The sequence below is a fragment of the Aspergillus uvarum genome (genome assembly GCF_003184745.1).
Source record: "Aspergillus uvarum CBS 121591 unplaced genomic scaffold BO82scaffold_5, whole genome shotgun sequence".
NCBI classification, from domain to species: Eukaryota; Fungi; Ascomycota; class Eurotiomycetes; order Eurotiales; family Aspergillaceae; genus Aspergillus; species Aspergillus uvarum.
In genome coordinates this window covers 769113-788146 of record NW_020291302.1, presented here as the reverse complement: position 1 = coordinate 788146, position 19034 = coordinate 769113, and the positions used below count along the sequence as shown (strand labels likewise).

The window sequence follows — 19034 nt, the reverse complement described above, 5'->3', positions numbered from 1 at the left end:
ATGATGGAAGAGTTAATCAAAGAGTCCAAGTGTTAAAAGACCATATGGGGACGCATCAACAAAGCAATTCAAGCAAGTGCCTGGCAACCTCCGGTCGGGACGGACCCTTCTTTCCGCCTTCCTCAGTTCCGTCCATCAGTGCGGGAAACCCATCGGTGTTGCTGGCCAGTGTCCGCGGGGCTCTAGCCAATTACAGCATCAGAGCTGGCTGAGTCAGCACTATCGACAGCTTGTCCCTCTCTTACGTCGCCGCCGAGGGAAGTCGTAGCATTAGTGATCCATCTTTCTCCTCTTCTCTGTCTACCCAACTCTTTCTTTGCTTTGGACCTTTTTTCATTCCCAATATCTTTTCTACTCTTCCCATCCGCTCAAAGCCTCATCTCTTCGTCCCCCCTGTTGTCGTTACATCCTCCCTAACCCGAAAACTTCCTCGACTCTACCGCCTTTACCCCTCCTCCGTGACTTGCAGTGCGAGCTGTAGGCCCAATTCATCCTGATTAGAAAGTCTTGCTCCTGTGGCAAGGCTTTCCTTTGAGAACTTTCACAATTTCCTCCGAACTTCCCGTTCGTGACGCTGCGAAGCCTGGAAAGCGCAGAGCGTCTGTTGATAACAAAGCTCCGCCGGAGAAGAAGATCATGACTGTATGTCTTCTTGATACTCACTGCCCCACTCAATCTCCGACTACTAATCGACCATAGGACTCCAAGATGCAAATTGACAACCCACAGGAAACTGTGGAGTTGATCAAGCAGGGAGAGATCGATGAATCTCTGTACAGCCGGCAACTGTAAGTACAACCTGGTTTTTGCTTTCGGTGGTTGATGAGACACTGATAGTTGGTCGTCCGGTCTAGGTATGTCCTCGGCCATGAAGCTATGAAGCGTATGGGCTCGTCGAATGTCCTGGTTGTTGGTTTGAAGGGCCTGGGTGTTGAGATTGGTAAGCACCACCCACGTTTGGGCAAGAATGGGAGCACACTTGACTGACAGCTTTGTAGCTAAGAACATCGCTCTTGCTGGTGTCAAGTCCCTCACACTGTACGATCCTGCACCGGTTGCCATCTCAGACCTCTCTTCCCAGTTTTTCCTCCAGCCCCAAGATGTCGGCAAGCCTCGTGCCGAGGTGACAGCGCCGAGAGTTGCGGAATTGAACTCCTATGTCCCGGTCACAGTTCATGAAGGCGCCAGCCTAGTTGACGACCTGGAACAGCTGAAACGCTACCAAGCGATTGTCCTTACCCTGACCCCACTGGAAGAACAGCTCGCCATCGCCGACTTCTGTCACAAGAATGGTATCTACCTCACTATCACGGATACTTTCGGTCTTTTCGGTTATCTTTTCAACGACTTCGGAAAGAACTTCACGGTCGGCGATGCTACGGGCGAGGAGCCACTCAGCGGAATTGTGGCCAGTATCGATGAGGAAGGCTTGGTATCGGCGTTGGATGAGACCCGACACGGCTTGGAAGATGGTGATTTCGTGACTTTTTCAGAAGTCAAAGGAATGGAGGGCCTGAACGGGTGTGCTCCTCGCAAGGTCACCGTCAAGGGCCCCTATACTTTCTCCATCGGAGACGTGTCTGAATTCGGAACATACGAGGCTGGTGGTATTTATACTCAGGTCAAGATGCCGAAGTTCATGGACTTCGCACCGCTCGAGGAACAGCTCAAGAAGCCCGAAGTTATGGTGTCGGATTTCGCGAAGTTCGATCGCCCGCTGCAGCTCCACGTTGGAGTGCAAGCATTACACAAGTTTGCAGAAGGTCATGGCGGTGAACTTCCTCGTCCTCACAACGACAGTGATGCTCAAGAGGTGCTGAAAATTGCCAACGACTTATCGTCTAATCTGGAGGAGAAGGTGGAGTTGGACGAGAAGCTCCTCAAGGAGCTCAGCTACCAAGCCCGTGGTGACTTGAATTCGCTGGCCGCCCTCTTCGGAGGTCTCGCCGCGCAGGAGGTGTTGAAGGCTGTCTCCGGCAAATTCAACCCTGTCTATCAGTGGCTGTACTTTGACTCACTGGAGTCTCTTCCGACTTCCGTCACGCGCTCTGAAGAGGCCTGCAAGCCCCTGGGCACTCGCTACGACGGCCAGATTGCCGTTTTTGGCAAGGAGTTTCAGGAAAAGATCTCCAACGTCACTCAGTTCCTGGTTGGTTCTGGTGCCATTGGCTGCGAGACCCTGAAGAACTGGGCCATGATGGGCCTGGGAACCGGTCCCAAGGGAAAGATCTACGTCACGGACATGGACCAGATCGAGAAGAGCAACCTCAACCGGCAATTCTTGTTCCGCTCCAGAGACGTCGGCAAGCTCAAGAGTGAATGTGCCTCTGCCGCTGTGGAGGCAATGAACCCCGAGCTCAAGGGTAAGATTGTCACTCTTCGCGATCGCGTAGGCTCTGATACCGAGCACATCTTCAACGAAGAGTTCTGGGAGCGCTTGGACGGTGTCACCAATGCTTTGGACAATGTTGACGCGAGAACTTATGTCGATCGCCGATGTGTCTTCTTCAGAAAGCCATTGCTCGAAAGCGGCACTTTGGGTACTAAGGGCAACACCCAAGTCGTGCTTCCTCGTATCACCGAGTCCTATTCAAGCTCCCAGGACCCCCCCGAGAAGACCTTCCCCATGTGTACCCTGAAAAGTTTCCCCAACCGCATTGAGCACACTATTGCTTGGGCTCGGGACCTCTTCCAGACGTACTTTGTTGGTCCTCCGGAAGCTGTCAACATGTATCTGTCGCAGCCCAACTACATTGAGCAAACTCTCAAGCAGGCTGGCAACGAGAAGCAGACTTTGGAGCATTTGCGTGATTTCCTGGTGACGGATAAGCCGTTGACATTCGATGACTGCATCGTCTGGGCCCGCCAGCAATTCGAGGCTCAGTACAACAACGCCATCCAGCAGCTCCTTTATAACTTCCCCAAGGATTCCAAGACCTCTACTGGGCAACCGTTCTGGTCTGGACCCAAGCGGGCTCCCACTCCCCTCAAGTTCGACAGCACCAACCCCACTCATCTTTCTTTCGTCATTGCTGGAGCCAACCTTCATGCCTTCAACTACGGCATCAAGAACCCCGGTGCAGACAAGGGCTACTACAAGAAGATTGTTGATAACATGATTATTCCTGAGTTCACACCCAGGTCTGGCGTCAAAATCCAGGCTAACGAGAACGACCCGGACCCGGATGCTCCTGCATCTGGCTCTTCTTTCGATGATGGGCACGAAATCAAAAAGCTCGTTGACTCGCTTCCATCTCCCAAGTCTCTCGCTGGTTTCCGCCTGAACCCAGTCGAGTTTGAGAAGGACGACGACACCAACCACCACATTGATTTCATCACTGCGGCTAGTAACCTGCGCGCCGACAACTACGAGATCCCCCAAGCCGATCGTCACAAGACGAAGTTCATTGCTGGCAAGATCATCCCTGCTATTGCCACAACTACCGCCCTGGTGACCGGATTGGTTGCCCTTGAATTGTACAAGATTATCGACGGTAAGGACGACATTGAACAGTACAAGAACGGCTTCGTCAATCTGGCGCTGCCCTTCCTTGGATTCAGTGAACCTATTGCCAGTCCGAAGGGCAAGTACCAGGGCAAGCAGGGTGAGGTCGTGATTGACCAGATTTGGGACCGCTTTGAGTTGGATGATATTCCGCTCCAGGACTTCATCAAGCATTTCTCCGACCTGGGTCTGGAGATCAGTATGGTTAGCTCTGGTGTTAGTCTTCTGTACGCCAGCTTCTACCCGCCATCCAAGCTTAAGGACCGTCTTCCTCTGAAGTAAGTTTCCTCACAAGCGCACTGTGCACGCGTTCCTCCGTGGACTTTGAAAATGATACTAATCAAAGATGCAATAGGATGAGTAAGTTGGTTGAGCACATTAGCAAGAAGCCTGTTCCGGAGCACCAGAAGAACATCATTTTCGAGGTGACGGCGGAAGATACGACTGAGGAGGATGTTGAGATTCCGTATGTGATGGTGAAGTTGAGGAAGTAGGCAGGCAAGGCAAGGCAATAGTCTTCTTGCCGAGGTTCTTGGTATAGAATGATTATGCTGGGATGATCGTAGACAAACGTTATGTAAGTAGAAGCAATGCTATAACGTTACTTGATATGTCTGTCTGATTCCGGAATGTTCGTAGTGGGTGCAATGAGTTGATTTGTTTGTTGTTAGTAAAAACCTCAGTTCTCGTAATGATCACTAGTTAACTTGTGTGTTTGTGCTGAGCTAAATGTTTGTCATGGGAGGAAAAGACAAAGACGGATGACTGGCGCATCAGTAAGCATTTGATAACGTCATCTCCACCCACCCCGCATTGCCCCTCAGCAAGTGGCCTCGAGCTCGTATTCAATTTCTCAACGGATCCTGCCAGCTTGTTCTTTTGTTTCACGACTATAAAGCTCCCAATTACCCCCGACTTATTGGGCTCTGTTTTCTCATGTTCAAAGCATTGCCTCGTATCCGCCAGCTATCGCAGCATTTCGTGCAACCCAGACTCTCCGCGGGGTTCTCCAAATTGTCCACCTCCGGCCTCCCCGCACCATCATATCTCGTATCATCAACGCGCACCATGGCGGTAGGGAACAGCCTTGTCTTGTTTGATTCGCTGATATTTGGACTTTCCCACTGACTCTTTGATGTCAATTGATAGACCAACAAGATTACCGATTGGGTCAATCCCGCCGACAAGTCCGGCGAATTCAAGCGTCAAACGTCGTCGTTCCGCAATTTCATCTCCAGCAAGCCCGGTGCTGAATTCCCTCCCGAGAAGGGCCGCTATCACCTTTATGTCTCATACGCCTGTCCCTGGGGTGAGTTTCTTGATTGATGCAAACTTACCAGTCATTCAGCATCCAACTAACCGTGATCCTTTTCTGTCTTTTGCAGCCCACCGCACCTTGATCACCCGCAAGCTCAAGGGTCTCGAGGACTTCATCTCCTTCACTTCCGTGCACTGGCACCTGGGCGAGAAAGGTATGTCCCGTTCTTTCCCCAGCATCCACCATACAGTCCGATCAATACTCACGCCCCGAACCACAATAGGATGGCGCTTCGCCACCGCGGAGGAGCAAGAACCCTCGCAGAACGTCACCTCGGACCCCAACCACCCGGAATTCACGCACCTGCGCGAGATCTACTTCGCCGAAGACCCCGACTACAGCGCGCGCTTCACCGTTCCGGTCCTGTATGACAAGAAGACCAAGCGCATCGTGAGCAACGAGGTACGCGTTCTCCCCCCTCAACCAAACCCCCCCAGCCCCCTCAAAATTAACACCCCGGAAAACAGAGCGCCGAAATCATCCGCATGCTCTACCACGAATTCGATCCCCTGCTTCCCGAACACCACCGCACCATCGACCCCTACCCAACGGACCTGCAATCCGAGATCGACACCTCCAACGACTGGATCTACAACGACGTGAACAACGGCGTCTACAAGTCCGGCTTCGCCACGACCCAGGAAGCGTACGAGAAGGCCGTGACGCAGCTCTTCGCCTCGCTGGACCGAATCGAGGAGCACCTGACCCAAAAGAAGGGGCCGTATTTCTTCGGCGACCGCATCACCGAGGCCGATATCCGGCTGTTCACGACCATCGTGCGCTTCGACCCCGTCTACGTGCAGCACTTCAAGTGCAATATCCGCGATATCCGGTCCGGGTACCCCGCCATCCACCGGTGGTTGCGCACGCTGTACTGGGAGGTGCCTGCGTTCCGCGACACGACCAACTTCGAGCATATCAAGAAGCACTATACCAAGAGTCATAAGCAGATCAACCCCTTCGGGATCACGCCGGTGGGGCCGGTGCCGGATGTGTTGCCGTTGGAGGAGGAGGTGCGGGCTGTTGTTTAGGGTTTTAGGAAAGGGTCCATGGGGGCGAAAGGGGATTAAAATGTTGCTAGGCGGTATTGTTGTTTGGTCCGCATTGATACAGTTGCTACGAAGCATGAGTACCAAGTAATCTTTATTTTAGATCCAAATTATGAACTACACTCAATGAGATAAATGTACTGTACCTTTCTATCATCATCCCCATTATTTTTCAAAAACGGCCCGGGGGGCGAGGTTTTTTTACATACATACAGTGGACAAATGGCCAAGGCAACAAAAGCTTAAAAGCTAGCATGGACATTCAATATCTCTCCCTGAAAATATTATCAGGGAGAATTCCCCATTATACAAAGCTGGAGGGCTAGGGGTGCAGCAAAAAAAAAGAAAAAGATTCGAAACTGAAAAAAAACTCCGTGACATGCTCTACCGCTCAACACCTTCCATGCTTAGGGAAAGGTCGGGCATGCGACTCTTCCAAACAGTTGGGTCATCCAATCTGCAATATGGCATTTGTAGTTGCCATATGCGAATGACATAAAAATCAAAACAGTAAAGCCTTCGGGGATTTCGGGACGGGAGACTGCGGGAAGCGGACGACACCCCCGTCTATGCATAGCTAGAGGTCTCGACGATCGCGCATTCCGACCGCCCGAACAGAGCGAACAACGGTGGCCGTCGGGGCCACTGGCTTTTCTAGGGTATCTCGGAAAATGAATTCTAAAAATCGAGCAAGGTAAAACGAAGCGCGGCGGGCGACCTGATGAGGGAGGGCGAAGGGCGAAGTAATTCGTGCTTCGCTTCAAGACCCTTACCTCAACCCCAGAGCTCGCTTGGCATTCTCGTAGACAACGTAACTGATCGAAACTGCAGGTGCGACTTTGAGGAGGTTAGGCGTGAGTCCTTTGTAGAGGCCACGGAAGCCTTCTGCTTGGATGGTCTTGCGGGCGACGTCGAAGATGCCAGTATATGTGGTGGGATGGAGAATAGTGCCTTGAGCCTGTAACCTTGTTCGTAGCACGTTAAGAGGATAGACCATGGAGGCACTGAAGCCTCCGCTCGTGGCGCCGATCGCTCCGGTGGTGAAATTGTTTAGCGGGACATCGTCTTCATGGCAATTGTGAAGCCGTGCCTTGCGTGCTATAAGGGCCCGCTTCATGTATTCAAATGTCGTCAAATCTATGGCAGCGTAGGGAAACATTCCCACAAGGCCCAGCGGCAGACCACGGAAAAAGCCGAAAATCCCATGCTTGTTCCAGACCTTCTTGGCCGTGGCTGCAATGAGCTGGTTGCCTCGCGGACCACCTTCAACAGTTGAGCATTGCATCCGACTGGGAAGAGTGTTAGCCACAAAGACATCTAATCACACGGAATCAAAGTGGACACCTACAATTTGAGAGTATCAAGAGGGTAAACGAAGCACCTGTAACATTGTTAGATGTCGAACGTATGGTTGAACTTGTGGTGCAACATACTGTGCAACCATTCCACCACAGCCTCCGGACAAGAACTGGGAAGTTGGCTTCAGTTGCTTCGTATCATTGTGGCCCTCAAGGCGGGCAAAAGCGCGTTTGGCCGACTGCGTTTTTGTTAGCATCATCAGAGAACGACTCGACCAGGGATGACGCAGTTACCTCGTAGGCGCCGAACTTGATGGCTGACTCGGGCATGACCTTGACTACATTCAAGCCGTTGCCTTCGACAGTTAGCATTGCTTCGGAACACGGGTGCGCGTCCGTATCATACCTGCAAACAAACTCCGAAGACCTCCCGCACGCCATAGTTCTTTGACAGCCTCGGCAAGTGTTTTGGATGCCTTCCCCGCTGCAAGTATCGGAGCCCCATCCTTGGCCGCGCGTACTGCGGACTGTTTCACACCAGTCTGAGCAATAAGGTAGACTTTGAGTCGATCAAGAGGAGCAGTGGCTGTCCGTGACACGGCTCCTGCGATTCCGCCCGCGAGGAAATAGCCTAGTTGAGGAGTGTTCTCGGTTAACTTCTTTTCATAATATCGAAAGGACATCCACATGGCGACGGTCCTGGGTATGGGCAGCCACTCCAGCTCCAAATCGGCATCTGACGGTACGGAAGCAGTCTCGAATGCGAATGGGCCGATTTCCGCATAGGCTGAGGGGAGAAGGCTGGCCAGGAGATGCACTGGGGAGATATGGTGCAAGAGGTTTTTGATGGCCAAGATATAACATCTAAGAAACGAGAGGTCTGTACCTAAACCCTGCAGATCATTGATGTGGACATCTCCTTCCGGGTTTAGATTGCCCGTGGCCGTGTAGTATGACAAGACGGAGCGTAGGTTGGAGGACGAGTAGGCGGGTAGGAAGAGCAGGAAATCCCTAAAAAACAGGATCATCATTAGCTGGAAACCCCCGGGGCTTTCTTCAGCTGACCGCCATTAAATAGGCATACCTCCACTCCGCATAAGAGATGACGCCATCCTTGTTCCTGTCGACCTCCGCAAAGAATTCTTCCAGCTTGGCGTTCGAGACCGTTACCCCGGATCTCGCGAAGGCAGTTTTGAGCTCATTCTTGTCAATTTCGCCGTTGTGGTTGTGGTCGATGCTCTCGAATAGCTGCCATAATCCGAGCTCAGTGTGGTCGACAAAGGCGCGGAACTCTGATGATTATTAGGTTGGAAAAACGCCGGGCGGTTCAAGCCAGTTGCCCGGAGAAAGACAATAGACCGTTGGGAAGGCATGCGCGTGATCTTACCAGGATAATCTATATAGCCATCTCCGTTGGTATCGACCGCCTTGATGATACTGCGCAGCATGCTGTCTGCATTCTTGAGAGCTGTGGTTTTGACGTACGGAGGTCGGTCACCTGCAGCAGAAGCACGGGATCGGGTCATAGGAGGTGAAGCTTACGGTGATCAATCTTTTTGAACCCCTTTTTCAGACCTTGAAAATCAAGATGACCTTCTCCCTTAGTGTCCAGGCGCTTCCATAATCGGTCGACTCGCTGGTCACGATCCGATTTTGACTCGCCGTTATCCATGTTCGGTTATTCGAGAGATTATCGGAACTCCGTCATTATTTTTCAATGAGGGGTCACGGGGGCTAGTGATAATAATTCAGAGCCCTGTCGCAACAGGGTAGAGGGAGATTTGGACGATAATTCTAGCATCGAAGTCGCAAAGGCTAGATCTGGGGTAGAGCGGAGATTTGAAAGGGTGGTTGGCTTATGAAGAGGAAGAGGGAGGTAAAGTGACGGCCATTGTCGTGGTTCTTGTTTTCTGCGCAGGAGCCGATCGATAGCCGTGAGAAATCGAGCCGCGATGATTTGCTTTCCACTTTCTCTCACAGTTTGCTGGTTACCGCGCGACAAGGCCGGAAGAAAACTAGACCCCGGCCCGGTCTCGCACGGGACTACTTTAGGTAAAGGGGGAAGGTAACCTGTTTGGGAAGCGTTTCTCTCCGATGATCACCTGCCAGACAAACTACTAATCAATCTATCTCATCGCGACTTTTCCGCCTTATTCACATACTTATTAGCAAAAGTCACTTTTCCTAAACTCAGATTCAATGAGTTGAAACACTTGAGAATCTACACCAAGGCAAAGGACTTCCGATTATATTCTCATAAGCTGCCTGTAACCCGGCGGTAGACCAACCTAGACGCGGTCCATAAAACCCCCCAACCACGCACGATCCATCCATACCGGTACATAGTTCCTGCCGAGAATGCCCTATCGATGACAGCACTAGATACTTGACCTCAACTTTGGCATATCGAACACTGAGGCCAATTATCACATTCCCTTGTCATCATGGCTGCAAATTACTGGGCATCAACCCAACGACGACACTGGCTGTTTACGCGTGAGAAGCTGGCGGAGATCCGCGAAAGCTTCAAGGAGAAAGACAAAGTCGCTCATTCGCAGTTTCCTTTGCCGGATCAAAGGCTGCTCAATATCTATTTTAGCCAGCGTAAGGCCCTCGACTATCGGGTTTGTTAGCAATACTTCAACTAAACATTCGGACAGAATTGATCAAGCTTGGCAAGAGAATGTCCACGCGACAACAAGCGCTAGCAACCGCACAAGTATACGTCAAACGCTTCTATACTAAGAATGAGATCCGGCACACGAATCCCTACCTGGTCGTGACCACTGCATTCTATCTCGCTTGTAAAATGGAGGAGTGCCCTCAACATATCCGCTTTGTTGTTGGGGAAGCTCGGGGTCTCTGGCCAGGTACGATCGTCACCTATTTACTTATCCTTGTCACTCGCTGATGCTTGCGCAGAATTTATTGCCCCAGATGTATCGAAGCTGGGCGAGTGCGAATTTTCTCTCATCTCCGAGATGAGCTCGCAGCTCATCGTCCATCACCCCTATCGAACCTTATCCGAACTCCAGCCGGAGCTATCGCTTACGTCGGACGAGGTAGCACTTGCCTGGTCAGTGATCAACGACCATTATCTGACCGACTTGCCACTTTTGTACCCACCGCATATCATCGCCGTCATGGCGATCATTGTTGCCGTTGTTTTTAAGCCAAGCCAGACCAGTTTTCACGGCTCCGCCGCACCATTGGCTGGAGCGATGCGAGATGGGGGCTTGAACATCCTGGCGGCATTGAGTGATAAAAACGGAAGTGGTCCTCCGGCGCGGATTCAGAGGCTAGTCGCATGGCTAGCTGAGAGTGAGATCGACATCAAAGCAGTCATCGAGTGCACGCAAGAGCTAGTCTCGCTTTACGAAATATGGGAGCAGTACAGTGAAAAGCACTGCAAGGAATTGCTGGGTCGTATGGTTAAAACCAAGAACCTTGACAAGTGAGGTTGGGCTTGACTCGAATGATGTTTGTACCCCGCAATGAAAACAAGTCCTAAGCCTCGTTTGTGCGACGTTCCCGGACGGCAGGCTAGTCACACCTTGCATCATAGCCATGGAAGCAGAAGCGATCGCTCTAGGTAGTTCTGACCTGGGTGCTGCGCCGTCGAGCGAATGGCGAAGCTAGAAGCCATCGAGCCATCGAAATATCTAATGGCTTGGGGTATTCTGCATTGGTCTTGTAATACCCACGCCCCGGGCTCCCTTGACAGTGGCACCAATGTTACAGTATCAGGATTGAAAGTTCCGCCACTGACGGGGCAAGGCGGGCTTTTTATCAAATTTAGGGCTCGATCAAGATGTCGTTGTCACATTCATCAAGCAACATTCATCCAACGAAGAAGTGATCGATGTCTGGGTACAGAATTTCCGGCATCTAAGCAAAACGATTGATATCCCTCCTCTACATACACACAACATCTTTCCATACTTACACCACACACCACAGAGCAACATACGATACTCACTGAGGTTAACAAACACCTAGAGCGCCTATGAATTTATACATGGCAGAGGACATATTGTCAGGCGCTTCTGGCCGGTACGACATACATGACTTATCTACAACCCGCGGAATGCATTTACTTCTTACTCCTTTGCGAATGAGATGGACCTGAAAGTCACACATGAACATCAAGATAACTCATATCTACTCCGAAAATACACATGAATTGAACTCACAGTATCTACAAACCCCAACTCAAAATGCTCCCGTATTCCTGATTCTCATACGGCAGCCTCGCCACTTTTCCCTAAAGAACAACTGCTCTCACCCGAGAGACGACACAACTAAAGTCGCATCTGCACCGAACCCAAAGTAGAACTGCAGCTTTAGGGGACCAACGAGCCCACAGAAAGCCAACGGCTGATACTTTTACCTGCAGGCTGCCGAGGCTTCTCCTGGTTCTTTGTATCAGTTGGAGAGGGGTGTTCTGCACGGGGTGAAGATTAGCAATGCTTGCTTCGGGTGTGTTGCTGCTTCAAGGATGGACGTCTGTGCCTGGGTTACAGAGTGCGAATTGCCATGTGACTGGGGAGGTGAGCAGAAGTTCTTTTAACTAGTAGTTGACATATTTGCGTCTTCCAGGTCTTGATGCTGGTCAATGTGTTTGGGCTAGTGGTACTCTGGCGATGCTGCTTCAAGGACATTGTTTGGGGAGATTTATGGACAGAGTATATTCCTGGTGGTAGCGGTGGCGATGCACGAGCTACATTTTCTTATCTACCTATGCATCACGGCCCCTCAAAGTATTGACGAGATTCGTCAATTATGAGAATCACAAGTGAAGGGGCTCTGGCTAACAAGGCCGCATACTAGGATACACCTGCTTCCACTGTCCATGACAGAGGCAGGCATGTCCAGCATAGCGTTAGTACCAGCATAAACTCAGCCAATCAATCCAATATACAATAGACAAAGAACCGATCGGGAAAAAAAAAAAACCTTCATCCACGGACAAAGAATCCCCGATCTATCGGTCTTAGATAAGCTGCATCCATTCTGTCCTACCCTGGATCCTGGGTTTGAGTTGGAAGTGATCAATGAGAGAGCTAGATAGTCTAGATAGTGCATTCCGCATCTACAATTGCACCATCGATCTAGACCGTCGAGCCCGGTGGTCCGCAAAAATGGCCCGCCACACTATAACCACAATAAAGTAGTTCGCCTCTTCTGCTGCGGCAGATACTGGGGAGTACTGTACCTGCTTTAGTCCAATAGTTCAGGTTCCTAAGAGGAAGAACCCCGTGGACGAAAAAGCCGCTCGCACATAAGTATGAGCATTGCAGGCTAAGCACGGTTCACGGGAAGCGTCTACATTCTAGTCTGCTGTAAGCACATGTGCACTAACTTGTACATTTCATTGAAATATAAACTGGCCTAGCGCGATAGAATTCAACAAAAGGTCGGCGGATATCAATCAATCAGAGGGCTGCGGGGATGGGTAAGGGTCAGGGGTCACAAACTTCCGTTAACGAAAGCAGTCAGCATTCGCTCGCTGAGACCGACAGCAGCCAGTCCGTCGCAGGTGGTGAGATCGTGTATGTCTCATATCCCTTGCCTCAAAGGTATGTAGGCTGATGTATGTGTTGAATGTCGACAAAAGAAAGCTTCTCTTCCCCGCGCGCTTACGCACTCCAAGTCTTGGACCTTGGGAAATATGACCACAGAGCCTGAGATTCGATAGATAAGATAAATCGAGCAGGGAACTCTCTTGCTCTCTCGTCTGTGGGGGACCGACCGACTGGGATGGGCTGTATATCGCTTGCATTGAGTCAGGGTGGCGAAGTACGTAGGTACTCACTCATTGTTTGATCGGGTACAGTACTTTCCGTGACTCCTCTAATGAGACCCCTCTGATAGTGAGTGAATAGCCAGATACAATACTACATTCTCTTGCGATGACATTCGAGTCAATCCCTGGGGTAAGAAACTTTATTTCCAAAGCTAAGATGGATGTGGCTGCTTTTGCCCCCTTTCGAGCGTGGGGAGATTCGAGGGGATCGGGATCTCTCCTGCACAAGGTTGCAAGCGTCTGTACTGTGGCGATACAGCCTGACAATACTCGATACCAGTGATGACGGACTGTAGAGATACTGCTAAGTATTAGACTAGCTAAGTTAGCGAGTGAGCCCCCCAAGGAGATCCATATTGTTCCATGATGCATCTTTCCAGAGTCAACTCCGTACTCCGAAATCAACCCCCCCCCGCCTTCTGACGATTGCATAATCATCATCATCAATGCTAATAATTTATCATGAGATCATTACAAAGAATATCAGCACACAATTTCGCCTCCCAGTTTCCCTAAATGGCCAACTCCCAATTGACCTCTCATGATGGAACGGAGTAGACTATTCCGTCCCTCCGCAAGAACCATCACGAAAAGGGCGGTGAAACAGTCGTTCCCTCAAAGTTGAGAGCATCAGGAAACCATGCTGAGTACAACAAATACTCAGTGGAAAGAACTTAATACCATGCACGCGGGCCAGGTTTACTCCAATCGCTTTCTGACACCAATAGCTAACGCTGCCTAACCATGCGTGTTCTCTTCCCTGCAGGGCAGTTCAAGCAGGCTAAGTAGGCCGCCAGGGCCACCATTCCCATTCCATCCCCATCCCATCCTCCAGGAGCAAAAGTCCAGGCATGGCCGCACCACCCTACAACCTGCAGTAGGCTGCAGGCCCATGGGGCCATGCGGCGTGAGCAAAGAGGAGCTGGTGAGCTTGCCAGCCTATCAGCTTACATCTTGCCGTCCCATTTGTTTGCTGCTCATGGAGCCGGGCGCTGCAGTAGCCGCCTTCGGTTGCACTCAGTGCGTTTGTGTAGGTGTGTACTGTACGAGGTACTGTTCTCAAAAGCCAACAACCTCTTTGAAGAGGGCCGGCTCCCTCCTGAGGCCTAATTGCTACGGGGTGAATGGCTCGGGGTCCGGATTGAATTCGAACGGGCTTTGGAACAGATGGCATCTTCCTTCAGCTGGTTGTTGGCAGAAGATGCTATTCATAGATAGGGATGCATTCTCCGTAGTACCTGTCTAACATGGGCTGGAAAGGGGTTTTGTTGTGTACTCTGTACCTGTATGTGTCTGTGCAGCAAAGCCATACTGTGGCTGTAGCGCTGTCCCCATGTGGACGGAAATAGAGCATTATTTTAGCAGCTTGGAGCTGCAACCAAACCCGATTCAAGATCTTACATGAGTAGATCTTGACGAATTGATGACAATTGATCAAATAACTAGCCGTCAACAAGTATTGTGGTTGGAATTGAAGTGATTTGTACGAGTATCCTGATCTATTCCCATCATCGGTGATTATGACGATCACTGTTCCTGGTATAACCAACTACGGGTGCATAGTCCAGGATACTGGTTACCTGGGAATTGGTTTGTTGACAAAACACAACGTTCACTTTCATAAACTGTGGTAAACATGGCCTTTAGTTCATTCTTGGTTTATGATCAGTTAATGGAGGGGGCACTTGCAATAGCACTATTATTGGGCGCCCAATTTTGGTGTGGGTGGAGCGTTGGACTATGGAGAAAGTCTCTGAGCATCATGTGGAGAGTTAGTTAGTTTTTATTATGGAATATTGTCGAAGCCGCCGAAGGGTGGCCATGATCGATGGTTGGGACTTGGAAAACTCATGCGCGGCCCGCTCAGCCAGGAGATGATGGGTTGATTTCCCTTAGTCAGTCGAACTCCCTCTTCTCCAAATTAATACTGGACTGTAATGTAGAACAATAATTGTTCGGCAACCTTAGAGGGATTACCGTCTCCTCTCAAACACACTCCCAAGATCTCAGACACCCCCCAAACCCAAAAGACACGGTTCAAGGGCCAAAAGGTGCGAATCACTCTACTCCGTAGCTCATGCAGAGTGGATCTCACCACACATACTGATGTTCAGTATGGAGTACACACGCCTTTGCAAATCATTACCCGCAGATGTCGTAGTGGACATTCTGTCTGTTTGCCAGCGCATGCCTGTCTTCGGAAGTGGAAACCACCACATACCGGCCCCTTTCCTTTTCGAGACGCCGATGGATCTAATACCTGACCGAATTACAGTTACGATGGATGACTATTGCCCCCCTGAATTCCTTCCCTCCAACAATGAACACTTGTACAAAGCCAGCAAGCAGTGATGGATGCGAGTTGGCATCGCGATCTTGTATTCCAATTTGAAGATTCTGGCCATCGTCATCGTACATGCAATTGCGAGAGGAGAGACGATAGCCTGATCAATAATGGCCGAAGATCCCCCACCTTCCAGTTGTGAAGTTCAACGAGCTCCGTACCTATGCATCATACAAGCCCAATGGTGGCCGCATCACTGCCGGTCCCGTCTTCGTCAGACCATCGTCGCATGTACTGTGGGTAACGAGATTTCAATAATACAACGCACGGTACAGCCTTAAGAAACTCAAGAGATGGACCAGCCGAGCGACAGCTGCCGCCTGCACGACTGAAAAAGTAGTTACTTGTTGAGATGGAAGCGCTCTGGGGTCCCAGAGGTCCCAGAAACCAGGCGTCGAGGTGATGTAGGATGTAGGTTTTAGGCTGAAAGAGGACTAGACCGGTACTTCTCAACGTCACTTTAACCCGCCTTAGCGGTCGATTACAGTAGAAGAACATCGTTTCATTGGGTGATACCATCCAGTGGCTGCCATAAGCCCACTGAGAACGTCTCAAGCGGCGATAATTGGCTTTCGGGGGATTTGCCTTGCCACTGAGCATCGGTTGATGAGATTCTGGTTGGTTGAACTTCCTACCCTAAGGATGGTGCGTGACCTGGCTAGCGCCGACAGGTCTGAAACCATATGTAGCCATTTCTTACCAGCTTACCATACTGACAATACCTTACGGCAGCGGCGAAAACCGAAATTTTCAGGCTCGGCTCTCTCGAAGAGTCCAAACCCTCTGCAGATCGACCGCTTCCAGGGACTGATTAACCACATTAACCACTGACTAGGGGAACTAGGGACTCGAATGAAGGAATGAATACCTAGTAGTTCCATCCGTTGCATCCTCATACAAGTCAGGTACGTAAGTTACCGCGCTTCCCTTGCGGGTCTCCACCAGACTTCCTTTCCTTTCCACTGGCTCAGCCCCTCTTGCTTTCTTCTCTGCGCTTTCTCCCTCTCTGGCTCTGGCTCTGGCTGTCTCTGACTGTCTCTGTCTTTCTCGCCTTCGCCTCCCGTCCGCTCCGAGCGCCCGCTGCACTGCTCTTTTTCTCACTCTCTTTTCCACCTTTCTTGTCCCGCCCACCCATTGTTTGTTCACAGTCAATGATCGATTCCTCATCCCACAACCCAAACTAAGCGCGCAAATTCACACCACCGCCCCCCTCTCTCCACCTTCAGTCTCTCTTCTTATTCTTCCACTTCCACTTCCATTTCGCATTTACTCTTCTTACATCCCCCCCTGTTCGCTTGCTTAATTCTCGTTCCAATTCTCACTTCTGATCCGTTTCGCTCCTGTTTCCTTTCACCTTCACTACCAATACTACTCCTTTCACACATTCCATCCCAACTCTCTGTCATTCTTCTTCGCATACCCTATTCCCTTTCGGTTCGTCTGGTTTGTTCGGAGTACTTGTTTGCGGGATTCCAGAGCGTCGACCCTTGTTTGTATCCACTTAAACAGCTTTGAGTCTACTTGTTCAACGATATAACGTCTCGGTGTCGTTCGCTGCATTATCTACTCATCATACCGTCAAGATGTCGACCTTCTTCTACAGCCACCAGCACCAGCACCAGCACCAGCACCCTCATCACGGCTCTACCGCCCACATGACGACCTCGAACAACCATCACGGCGGTCGCTCTCGTCGAGGACCCAAAATGACTGCGCAGAATACCCAGCGCCAATTCCGCGGTGTCAAGAGTATGAGGGAGCTTGCCGAGGCCCCTGCTGTGACTGCTTTCCGTGCACGATTCGAGGCTGGACGCTCTTTCGACCTGGACGATGACCTGGAATTCTGCCCCGGGCTACTTACAGAAGATGATGTATGTAATTGCCACTCCTGACGACCAGGTTAAATCCGTCGTATCTCGAGAACAGCCTATTGACAGGATCTCTCTTTCAGCTGCACTCGATCCACTCCGCATCCTCGGATCGCTCCTCACTCTCCAGTGGCTCTCCTGATTCGTCTCCTCTTCAGCATCAGATTCAGCCCGTGCAGCAAGTTACGCCTGCTATTTCGTTGTCTCCTGCGTCTACGAATGCCTATGTTCACTCAGGGGTTACCGGTAATCTCAATCACGTGAACTACCAACAGCCATCTGCCGTTCGCACCCGCAAAGTCATCCCGATCGTCAACCCCAACACCGGCATGACCTTGACGAGCCCGCCTACGTCAATCTCGCCTGCCTCGATGCAGAATACTCATCGTCGGTGGTAAGAACCATATGTTGACATGTCGCCAGTCCACTGGCAATCGGGCCTACTTTCGCCCATGGCACGTTCTTCTTCGTTCGTCCGGCTTCTGCATTGTCGGGCTCCCTAACCGCGGGTCATAATTCTTTCTTGCTTGTTTCTGTTCGATACGGCCATCGCATTCACGATCAAACCCAAATTCCCCCTTCTTCGCTTGACGATTGCAAAAACGCCAACGGCTAAACCAGTTATTCTCTGTATATACACCTTTTACCGATGACGACTTCGAACACACTTATACCTAGACTCTGATGCTTTCGGCTTCTTGCGAGCGACGGCGCCTGCGATTCGATTTCTGCGTTTCATCACCAACGATACCTTGTTTTCCTCATCCGGTTAGGGAAAATCACCTGCTTTGCCTTTGTCCGCGACGATGTATAGAAAGCGCGGCAATTTCTGCCATTCAGGCGCTCATCTAGGTTCTGGAGTTGCTTTTGGATTCCTGGCGGCTATGCCAGACATGTTCAGCGGTCTTTTCATCTTTTTTTGGCTCGGTGTTTGTGCACAATTTTGGGTGGGACGGATTTTTTATCTCATGCTTTCAGGGATCTAGAAAGGCGGAAACGATATACGTCTGCATTGGGTTTTGTTGTGTTGCTTGGGATGTTTTGGTTGCTTCTGACTCATCTGTCATTTCTTTTCGTTTGGAAAATCTTTATGTAAATGGTTTGGGGGTTGGTGACATGCGGTGCTTGTTGCTGTTTCAGGTCAACTGGCTGTGAAATCCATGGACTGGATGTGGAGTTCTGAGGGACCTTTCGCCTTCGCAGCGAAGTCTAGACCGATGTTGCTTTCTTCTGTCGCCCGACGACGACTTTGTTTCACTTCTGTCTGCTTCCGCGTTGATTCGTTCGGATAATTCTGTACCTGGGGACTCCCGGCGAGTGTGATCCATATGCAGTGTATGATGTTTTTACTGGGTGGTTCATCTTCCATCGAGTTTCCTATGTCTATAACTTGTTGACCATGCGGGTAATGCCTATACATAGTTGTTCCATTAGTTTGGACTTGCGCAATTTCCACCATTTGCTTCAATTAGTGCTCAATTGCTTCCCAGTATCACTTCTGCTAGATCATCCAGGCGGCAGCGTTATCTTTGCAGGCTGTGGAGTTGACAAATGCGAGGACAGTGGATCACCGCATAGTGATGCATTTGAAGTTGCAGGCCCAGATATATCATTCCAGTACCATGGCTGGTGAGAGGCTTAACAGAGGTGATGTTGAGCTCTTCCCTTCCCGCTGTGGTGGCGGTGCCTCGGAAAATATATCCATGCGTGCCTCAAGCGAGCTCTTTGGTGAAGAAGTTTTGACGATGACATTCATTCATGGAGTTGAGAAAGCATGTCAATTGGAATTGGCGACTGTGGCGTCGCGACAACAGGGGATTTTTCTAAAACTTAAGAGAGTGTTGAG

The 19034-nt window shown here is 50.5% G+C and overlaps 6 protein-coding genes across 6 annotated transcripts; 4 read left to right on the top strand and 2 right to left on the bottom strand.

Annotated features, from left to right (window-relative positions):
- Positions 1 to 288: 288 nt before the first annotated feature.
- Positions 289 to 4119, top strand: ubaA (E1 ubiquitin-activating protein ubaA). The gene is made up of 5 exons (XM_025634252.1): positions 289 to 642; positions 700 to 788; positions 855 to 940; positions 999 to 3783; positions 3861 to 4119. Exons 1-5 carry the CDS (start codon positions 637 to 639, stop codon positions 3997 to 3999), a joined length of 3105 nt encoding a protein of 1034 aa, XP_025496232.1. The 5' UTR covers positions 289 to 636; the 3' UTR covers positions 4000 to 4119.
- Positions 4120 to 4730: 611 nt separating this feature from the next.
- On the top strand, positions 4731 to 5922 carry BO82DRAFT_350818 (glutathione S-transferase family protein). Its single transcript, XM_025634251.1, has 2 exons — positions 4731 to 5225; positions 5291 to 5922. Exons 1-2 carry the CDS (start codon positions 4791 to 4793, stop codon positions 5852 to 5854), a joined length of 999 nt encoding a protein of 332 aa, XP_025496231.1. The 5' UTR covers positions 4731 to 4790; the 3' UTR covers positions 5855 to 5922.
- A 719-nt stretch (positions 5923 to 6641) lies between these two features.
- Positions 6642 to 8842, bottom strand: BO82DRAFT_273876 (calcium-binding mitochondrial carrier protein; the record flags this gene model as incomplete). The annotated part of the gene is made up of 8 exons (XM_025631076.1): positions 6642 to 7161; positions 7221 to 7253; positions 7306 to 7409; positions 7465 to 7526; positions 7577 to 8181; positions 8255 to 8462; positions 8558 to 8638; positions 8713 to 8842. The coding sequence occupies 8 exons, from the start codon at positions 8840 to 8842 to the stop codon at positions 6642 to 6644; spliced, it is 1743 nt and encodes a 580-aa protein (XP_025496230.1).
- A 585-nt stretch (positions 8843 to 9427) lies between these two features.
- On the top strand, positions 9428 to 10712 carry ssn8 (cyclin-dependent protein serine/threonine kinase regulator SSN8). The gene is made up of 3 exons (XM_025630112.1): positions 9428 to 9774; positions 9831 to 10040; positions 10093 to 10712. Exons 1-3 carry the CDS (start codon positions 9615 to 9617, stop codon positions 10626 to 10628), a joined length of 906 nt encoding a protein of 301 aa, XP_025496229.1. The 5' UTR covers positions 9428 to 9614; the 3' UTR covers positions 10629 to 10712.
- Positions 10713 to 16120: 5408 nt separating this feature from the next.
- On the bottom strand, positions 16121 to 16695 carry BO82DRAFT_144755 (uncharacterized protein). The gene has a single exon (XM_025630110.1). The coding sequence runs from the start codon at positions 16485 to 16487 to the stop codon at positions 16161 to 16163; it is 327 nt and encodes a 108-aa protein (XP_025496228.1). The 5' UTR covers positions 16488 to 16695; the 3' UTR covers positions 16121 to 16160.
- Positions 16696 to 17790, top strand: BO82DRAFT_144756 (DUF4452 domain-containing protein). Its single transcript, XM_025630111.1, has 2 exons — positions 16696 to 17191; positions 17272 to 17790. The coding sequence occupies exons 1-2, from the start codon at positions 16904 to 16906 to the stop codon at positions 17584 to 17586; spliced, it is 603 nt and encodes a 200-aa protein (XP_025496227.1). The 5' UTR covers positions 16696 to 16903; the 3' UTR covers positions 17587 to 17790.
- The last annotated feature ends 1244 nt before the right edge of the window (positions 17791 to 19034 follow it).

Excerpts from the sequence above, each read along its gene's own strand:
- BO82DRAFT_144756 (XM_025630111.1), top strand. The coding sequence starts at position 16,904 with ATGTCGACCTTCTTCTACAGCCACCAGCACCAGCACCAGCACCAGCAC. Across the intron at positions 17,192-17,271 it reads GGCTACTTACAGAAGATGAT|CTGCACTCGATCCACTCCGC; the intron begins GTATGTAATTGC and ends TCTCTCTTTCAG.
- ssn8 (XM_025630112.1), top strand. The coding sequence starts at position 9,615 with ATGGCTGCAAATTACTGGGCATCAACCCAACGACGACACTGGCTGTTT. Across the intron at positions 9,775-9,830 it reads CAATATCTATTTTAGCCAGC|AATTGATCAAGCTTGGCAAG; the intron begins GTAAGGCCCTCG and ends ACATTCGGACAG. Across the intron at positions 10,041-10,092 it reads AGCTCGGGGTCTCTGGCCAG|AATTTATTGCCCCAGATGTA; the intron begins GTACGATCGTCA and ends ATGCTTGCGCAG.
- ubaA (XM_025634252.1), top strand. Across the intron at positions 789-854 it reads TCTCTGTACAGCCGGCAACT|GTATGTCCTCGGCCATGAAG; the intron begins GTAAGTACAACC and ends CGTCCGGTCTAG. Across the intron at positions 3,784-3,860 it reads AAGGACCGTCTTCCTCTGAA|GATGAGTAAGTTGGTTGAGC; the intron begins GTAAGTTTCCTC and ends AAGATGCAATAG.
- BO82DRAFT_144755 (XM_025630110.1), bottom strand. The coding sequence starts at position 16,487 with ATGAGGAATCGATCATTGACTGTGAACAAACAATGGGTGGGCGGGACA.
- BO82DRAFT_350818 (XM_025634251.1), top strand. The coding sequence starts at position 4,791 with ATGTCTCATACGCCTGTCCCTGGGGTGAGTTTCTTGATTGATGCAAAC. Across the intron at positions 5,226-5,290 it reads AGCGCATCGTGAGCAACGAG|AGCGCCGAAATCATCCGCAT; the intron begins GTACGCGTTCTC and ends CCCGGAAAACAG.